Below are 8,578 nucleotides of genomic sequence, written 5' to 3' on the forward strand. Positions count from 1 at the left end.
TTCAAACAAAAGCACAAGTCAATACAAAAACTGTTACTTTGTGGACGAATCATGATTAAGCATTAGGCTGCTACACTTATTTACAACAGGCCGGAACAGGGTCCACCATTCACCAGAACATTAATTTTATTGTTCAAATTATACAAATTGGGAGGGGGGCGGGGTACAAAAACGGAACTGTTTTGACTGAACTGCTGTAGTAACCTGTAAAATGAATAAAAACAATACACTTCTATAAAAACAGGAAATCATCATATAAAGAAAGTAAAACAGGGAAAAACAATGTACAGGGGGGGGGGGGGGGGGCTTGTTTCTAAATTCTAGTTTGCTTCCTATTTGCCTCCAATTTGTTTTCATTGTTATTCAAACCAGTGGTTCTAAGTGAAACAAACATTTAAATGTTTTGTAAACTCTGAATAAAGTTCAATTAAACCAGGGAGCCCCTCAGCCCTAGACTATAGAGCAGGGGTGTCGAACTCATTTGGGGCGAGGGCCGCATTGGTCAAAAGGTCACTTGATGGGGGCCACAACCAGTTGCGGACGCACGCTCGATGTCTCAAGCCCAACACACACCGGCTCCGTCCGACGCGGCGCGTCAGCGCACGTCGGACGCCGCCGGTGTGCGATAGGTTCATTGAAAATGATGTCTGTTTTGACGCGCTGCGTTCGCAGACGGTGTGGGAGGCCCTTCAGTCAGTCACTGCTATAATATCTATCTATCTATCTATGCTCAGACCCAGCCAGCCAGCCAGCAAGCCACACACATAGTGCTCAGACCCAGCCAGCCAGCAAGCCACACACATAGTGCTCAGACCCAGCCAGCCATCCAGCCAGCCACACACAGTGCTCAGACCCAGCCAGCCAGCAAGCCACATACATAGTGCTCAGAGCCAGCCAGCCACACACATAGTGCTCAGACCCAGCCAGCCAGCAAGCCACACACATAGTGCTCAGGCCCACAAAGGGATTGTATTATCATTAAATGTTCTTGACATGAACTTAGTGTTTTTCCAATCTTGGGTATCATGCTTGCCAGGAATACTGGACAACTCACCCCGGTGAGTTGTCTGTACTTTCTGCGGGGGCGTGTTGGGCTCACCCCCGAAAAGTGAAGACAACTCACCCCGGTGAGCTGTCTTCACTTTTGGGGTGAGATGTCCGGAGAGTTGTCCGGACTTTCGGGGTGAGTTGTCTTGTTCAAAGTTCAAGGAGTTTTGTCATTCCATACAAGTACAGAACGAAATTTGATTACCCAGGTCCTGGTCAGGCATAAAATAAGTAAAATACAGCCAAACTATTCTATGAGATTATTGTTACCCTTGTGAGAAGATCTGTCTGACTCTGTTCCTGTATTTTCTCCATTTGTGTTCACTGCATGTGGCCACAATTAAAATATTTTAACATTCATATCTAGAATAGTGAGTGAAATACTCCATTAAAACTTACTAAAAAATCACCTGTGTGAACTGAGTGCAACTCCCCAACATACAGACAGGCATAGGGACAGACGGACATAGCTGGCTGTAGGAGTGGTTGCACCACTAAGAAAAAGGTATAAATGGTACAAATGCAGTCAAGGTCCCACAATTGACTACATTTCTCTGACTGTTGAGTGTGTAGACTCCTAGAAGTTTCGTTTTCTAATAAATATGTCTGTACTCTTTCTGTAAAGCGACTTTGGGTACCTAGAAAAGCGCTATATAAATCGTATATATTATTATTAGAAGATTTTTAAGATTTGCTAAACAATATTAGATTAAAAAAAAGAAAAAATAAACTGCCATTTTTGAATAGCCAAAGAAAGCTAAAATGACAGCTGCTTTCCCAGTTTTATGGGTTAAGAGTAAGACCAGACAATCTTGACTGAATTATATCAGCAGGCATAGAGAAGCTGTCCAAAATGTCCCCATTTTTTAGGACAATTAATGTGCTACAGTGTTAGCATAGATGTTACTGTAGCTGCTCTCCCTTGAGACTTCATACTGTAACATGTGTACATGTCATGCTGTAAGGTCTTCCTGGCATGGTGCCCGCATGCTTGACCCCCTTGAGCAGTAACAATGGCTGCGGTTACATGAGGGCTTTTTCATTAAGAATGAAAACTTCAGAATTACGTTTTTTGCTGCGTGTTTACATGGGAAATGGTCATTCCGAATGAGTGTTTACATGACAATACTTTTAAATCCCATTATTTCATTCCACATCAGGTTTGGGGCTGGGAAGGCTTCTAATTGGATAAGTTTACGTCCAGTGGTACTTTAGCACTCTACTAAAATAAAAAAATTGAGGTATTTCCACTTTTACTCCCCTACATTTCAGGTAAAACAATAAAAAAAAACACTTTTATGCCATACTACTTTATATTTGTTGTATCCTGTAGCCTATGAGAGGTTGCTCTCACAGATGTGAAATTAAACATGTCTAGTTTCTTATAATTAATCGCAAAACAAGCATAATATAGCCATACTAATTACATGGAAACAAGCATGCACAGAAAGAACTTCAATTGTTTCAATAGGATTTAAAAATGGAATAAACCGGTCAGTTACATCAGATTCAGATCTAAGTTTAAATCAGATTGGCCATGAAAACACACAAAACCTTAAGTCAAAAGAACGATACACCAGACAAATTAACTGCTTATACCAATTGGGTCCATTTAATAAAAGTTCACACAATCACAGGAATGAATGCAAAACCGGAGCGGATCTCACATGACCCATTTCACCCCCCATCCTATTACTTCCGGCCAACAGCAAACCGAAAGACAAGAGCCTAGAAGTCTTCCTCATCATCCTCGTCCGCTCCAGCACTGTCAGCGCCCACCTCTTCGTAATCCTTCTCGAGGGCAGCCATGTCCTCTCTAGCTTCAGAGAACTCCCCCTCCTCCATCCCCTCGCCGACATACCAGTGGACAAAGGCCCTTTTGGCATACATCAGGTCAAACTTGTGGTTAAGGCGTGCCCAGGCCTCAGCGATGGCTGTGGTGTTGCTGAGCATGCAGACAGCCCTCTGGACCTTGGCCAGGTCTCCTCCAGGAACCACTGTGGGAGCCTGGTAGTTGATGCCCACCTTGAAGCCTGTGGGGCACCAGTCCACAAACTGGATGCTGCGTTTGGTCTTGATTGCAGCAATGGCAGAGTTGACATCCTTTGGCACCACATCTCCACGGTACAGAAGACAGCAGGCCATGTATTTACCACGACGGGGATCACACTTCACCATCTGATTGGCCGGCTCGAAGCAGGAGTTGGTGATCTGGGCGACCGACAGCTGTTCATGATACGCCTTCTCTGCAGAGATGACTGGGGCATAGGTGGTCAGTGGGAAGTGAATGCGAGGGTAAGGCACCAAGTTGGTCTGGAACTCTGTCAGGTCAACATTCAGGGCACCATCAAAGCGAAGGGAGGCGGTGATTGAAGACACAATTTGGCTGATGAGCCTGTTGAGGTTAATGTAAGACGGCCTCTCCACGTCCAGGTTCCTTTGGCAGATGTCAAAGATGGCCTCGTTGTCCACCATGAAGGCACAGTCTGAGTGTTCCAGGGTGGTGTGCGTGGTCAGGATGGAGTTGTAGGGCTCCACTACAGCTGTGGACACCCGGGGAGCCGGGTAGACGGCAAACTCAAGTTTGGACTTCTTTCCATAATCAACAGACAGCCTCTCCATCAGCAGGGAAGCAAAGCCAGAGCCTGTGCCACCACCAAAGCTGTGGAAGATGAGAAACCCTTGGAGGCCAGTGCACTCGTCAGACTGAAAAAAATATTACATATTCACAACAGAAAAAACAAACCATTACATGGATCAAAAATACTATTTTCACAATAATTATCCAAACCGTTTACAAATTAAAGCAAAGGCCCTCACCATCTTGCGAATTCTCTCCATGACCAGGTCAATGACCTCCTTGCCGACGGTGTAGTGTCCGCGGGCGTAGTTGTTGGCTGCATCCTCCTTTCCTGTGATCAACTGTTCAGGGTGGAACAGCTGGCGGTACATTCCTGTACGCACTTCACCTGTGAATAGGTTTACAGGAGACAGTTGACAGTTAGTACTTTGACTTCTGTTCCAAGTTGTGACTAAAGTAGCAAGGGATTTGTTTAACTGTACCAATGACAGTGGGTTCCAGGTCAACAAAGACAGCTCTGGGGACATGCTTTCCTGCTCCAGTCTCGCTGAAGAAGGTGCTGAAGGAGTCATTGGCCACTTCGGTCTTATCACTGGGCATCCGTCCATCAGGCTGGATGCCATGCTCCAGGCAGTACAGCTCCCAGCAAGTGTTGCCGATCTGGACTCCAGCTTGGCCAACGTGAATGGAAAGACACTCTCGCTGCATAGGAAGAGAGGGGTTGGGGGGGGATTTTCAAATAGGACTTAAGTGGCTAATGCCTGTTTTGTAATAAAAGCCTACAAAGTAGCCAACTAATGTTTTCAAATATTGCAGTGGAGTAAATAATATTTGCCTCAGATTAAGATACTCAAGTACAGTACTTGAGTAAATGTACTTGCAAACTATTGGCAACACCATCACAGATGCCAATGTGTGTTCAATCTAGTGTAGCAGAACCTTCAGTGAGCCAAGCCATGTCAAGGAGGAACCAACATTAGACAATTATTTAGTGAATATGGCTGCAATGTCCCTTATTCTGGTGAAAACATCTATTCAGACGCATGCATCTATTCATGTGCACATACATGCAGGTCATTTTAAGTTTCCCTACAGCAGAATAAAGAAGTACTGCATGGTTCCAATTAATTGGTTCATTTAACACAGGTAGTCTTGTGTGATCTATAAAAGCATGGCCTATGCATCATTAGTTTTGGACATCAATCAAGAGACTGTCAGTCAGCACTCGGCAGCAACTTACTCACCATTTTTGTAAGTATGTCCTTCGAGTATAACCAAAAACAAAAGCGCTGTTCTTGTTGAGGGGCACTGCTAATGGCTCTCTTTTTATAGGACACTGATTAGTTGGGGAGCTCTGTAGTCATCAGCCATTGGTTGACACAGAATTGTAAACTAGACAAGGTGGTGGTTGTTGGTGAAATCACCCAATCTAGAGCTAAGGGGATAAAAAACTAATCTCAGTGGTATCCTGACATGATGGTTTCTCTATTGTTAAAACTATCCCTTTGGTTTTTCAGTAGGATAGAAAATAGATCCACATGCTCATAACAAGTCACATTGTAGATCGGACTTATGTGGTTACTGTAGGTTTTGTACTAATAATAAAATCTGCAAAGTAACAAGTACTAAAGCTGTCAAATGCTGTAATGTTAGTGGAGTAGAAGTAACAAAAATGGAAAGTAAAGTAAAAGTACCACAATATTGTACTGTGCATTGTAAGCAGTAAGCACTTCTATAGTACTTGAGTAAATGTACTTTAAGTTACTTAGTTTGTCCTCCCTTGAAAAACGCCTGTGCATGGTTTCTGCCTGAGGCTAATTAGTTTACACCAGCCAATGACTATAACCAGCTGTACTAATCGGGTTGATATACGTAATGGTCTTAACTCCAAATGTATACATCACACAGCTTTATATCTTCTAAATATCTCAAACACTACAAATTGTTTAAAGTAAAAATATCAAGTGTGCATTTCCACCAGTATGTTTTGTGAAAGTATGAAGGAATATGGAGGTTCCAAAGTTGAACTTGCATCCGACAGTAATATTGTAATTTGACCTCAACCTAATTGCAAAAAACCCAAACTCAGTTGATTTTGTATCTTCAATATATCCTGAATAACAGAAAAAAGTTGCCTGGAATTGTCTGAGGTGAAAGTGGTGAAAATTGCTTGTACAGTATGGCCATAGACATCCTATATATAGAGCCTCAGTCCCGTTCCGGATTTGTGTTGTTGTTGTTGGCATGTTTAAAACATATTCCAAATATTCCACTATTCCACTTTTTATCCACAAGCTTGTAAACCGGCTATTTTCAAATAGTGCCCATGTGGCCTATAGACATAGTTTGTAATGCATGTTATTAAGTAATAGCAGAAATAGCTACTTCTTTTTTGGGGGTTGTTTTCCTAGACCCGGTTGCTTGTTTCTTACTCATTATATGGCAACACTGTTGGAGCACCGTCGTACGGCGACGTGTATAAGCCGCGGGAGTACTAGGGAGAGCTCGAGCGCTGCACGGCTGCAGACAGTCATCACTCACCAGTCAGTGTGTCAACAATTCTTCTCGCCGGGTTCTGAGGAACGCATTTGGATTACCGTAAATTAAAAGTAAATAATTTGTATTTGTCTGTGCTTTAATTTAAGGCGGAACCACGGACCACTCTTCATGAACAGGTTCGTTTCCCCCCTCCCCTATCTCTACTTAAAAATGAAACAAAATAAAATAGGAGCGCGAGGGAAAAGTTGTATAACTAAGTCCGCCGCGATCATGCGTGAAAATGTGTGATGCTCTTGCACTACTTTTGGCGACAATTGTTTATAATTTAACGTGGATTTATAGATGTGTTTTTTTTAAATGGTTAACGTCTCTAAATATTTTGATGAATTGAACATGGTGGACCCTCTTAATGTAAACAAGTGTAATGCTTAATTGGGTTGTCCACTCGCAGTTAACAGTCTTTGTATTGAGTTTGTGCTTGAAATGTACTGTAATTCTGCAAACTGTTAATACATATTTCAATCAATCATTTCCGAATGGCTCGAGCGTGGAAATTGGCGTGATTTTTGCTGCGTGTCTGCCAGACTGCCACTCGCCACTTTTACTACAGTATCTATGTCAGTGTAGTATAGTGTACCGTGCACTAGATTGCAGGTCAACATGTGTGTACAGTGTGTACAGTACAGTGTGTACATGCTGGTTGAATAGCAGGTCAGTAGGTGTGTCACCGTGTGTGTACTGTACATTCCAGTATAGTACAGTGTGTACATGCTGGTTGAATAGCAGGTCAGTAGGAGATAGATGGGGGAAGGGTCCTTTTTGTCCATACAGTATCATTTTATTTATGAATATGTGTATTGATTCCTTGTCTAATTTGCTACACGTTTGAATATTTACTGCATGGTGGAAACCCCCCATAGATGTAATGAGTAATGTTAATGTAAAACATTGAGCTGTTCACTGGAACTGCTCTTATTGTTTCTTCGTTGCTCTGGACTTGGCTGTCTTTGTGTTCTGCCAGTGTGTCAGATTTGGATGAAATCAGATCAAAATGAAATGACATCATCCGTCGCCGTGGAAACGGCGTCTTCGGCGCAGATGTTCTAACGGCGACAGAACGCGTAGCTGTCCTCGCAAATGAAACTAGGGGCTACTAATATATACTATTCTCTGCCTATCGGGACGTAACTCGGACGGCGCTGAGTCGGGTCTGGTGGCCGTCGCAACGCTCGGCACGGCGACTCGCTCGGCTAGCGCCTCGCTCGGCGGTGCCTTACGTGGCTCAAGGCCACCAGACACGGCGCGCCTCCGTCGCGAGGCGAGGCGATTTCAAGTTGATCTGCTCTCACGTTAAACCGGCTCACCAGCTCTCACTGAATCTGTAGATGTCTGGGGGAATATTAATTATATGATATATCATATAATGTTAATCTAAATTAGCAGTCTACATGCAGCTACTGTGACTGTCTGATATACACCATCACACCACGTAAAGGTATAACAAATATAATAATAATATTATATATATATATATATATACACCCTGTGAGACACTTAGCAATGCCCAATTTTGCTCTAGTCTACACCAAGCCAATTAACCTGGCTTGGTGTTGCCAATTAAGCCAATTAACCTAATATATATATATATATATTAGGTTAATTGGCTTGGCGTAGACTAGAGTAAAATTGGGCATTGCTACGTGGCTTTACAATTACAATACAGGTGGTTCTCACTGACGTTTTAATTTCAAGGACCACTATAACTCTTGAGAGTGTACAAATGGAACCCAAATAAGGGTCCAACATTGTACCCTCTCGGAGTTACAGGCTTCTACGGGTCTAGTTGGAACCCCCCTTATAGGAATCCTTAAACTGAACCGAAATCCTACAGGATCCCAACCCTGATTATTGCTGTATGTATGTAGCCTGATTGTCAGACTCTGAGAGCCTCCAACCAGTGCGCTCAGTCGGGTGGGCGGGGTCTATGGGCTGGAAACCAGGGTAGTATGTACTATGTATGTTCTATGTGTGTTGTATAGATTCCTATGTTGTCTTTTCTTCCGTTGAAGTCTATTATGTAAGATATCGTATCTACCCCCCCCCCCCACCCCTCTTCAGTCTTTCTATTTCAAATTAGACTGGATGTATCCTCTGGCTGTGCATTTGATCCATGTGGGTTTATGAAACAGTTAGAAAAAAGATTTGGTTTGGAACTGGAGAAAATAGATTACCCGTGTGTTAAAATATTTAAATATATATCTATAATATAATATAATTATAATATAACAATAATTATAATATATATCCTAGCCTCGGTCCCAGCCTCACTCATCTGTGAAGAGAAAAGCCTTGTCACAACCTAAGACAGAGAGTGTATCGGCGGAAGTGTCGGGCCGGCAACATCCGTCAGATGTATTTCACCCAGATACAATATTATTTCGAACAACACTT

At 42.9% G+C, this 8,578-nt stretch overlaps 1 protein-coding gene across 1 annotated transcript; it reads right to left on the reverse strand.

Moving 5' to 3' along the window:
* Window positions 1-2,775: 2,775 nt before the first annotated feature.
* LOC308321742 (tubulin alpha chain-like) lies at window positions 2,776-4,336 on the reverse strand (the record flags this gene model as incomplete). The annotated part of the gene is made up of 3 exons (XM_080772829.1): window positions 2,776-3,753; window positions 3,868-4,016; window positions 4,111-4,336. 3 exons carry the CDS (start codon window positions 4,334-4,336, stop codon window positions 2,776-2,778), a joined length of 1,353 nt encoding a protein of 450 aa, XP_080628955.1.
* Window positions 4,337-8,578: the final 4,242 nt, after the last annotated feature.

This window comes from Protomyctophum bolini, assembly GCF_963924005.1.
Source record: "Protomyctophum bolini genome assembly, chromosome: 9".
NCBI lineage: Eukaryota > Metazoa > Chordata > Actinopteri > Myctophiformes > Myctophidae > Protomyctophum > Protomyctophum bolini.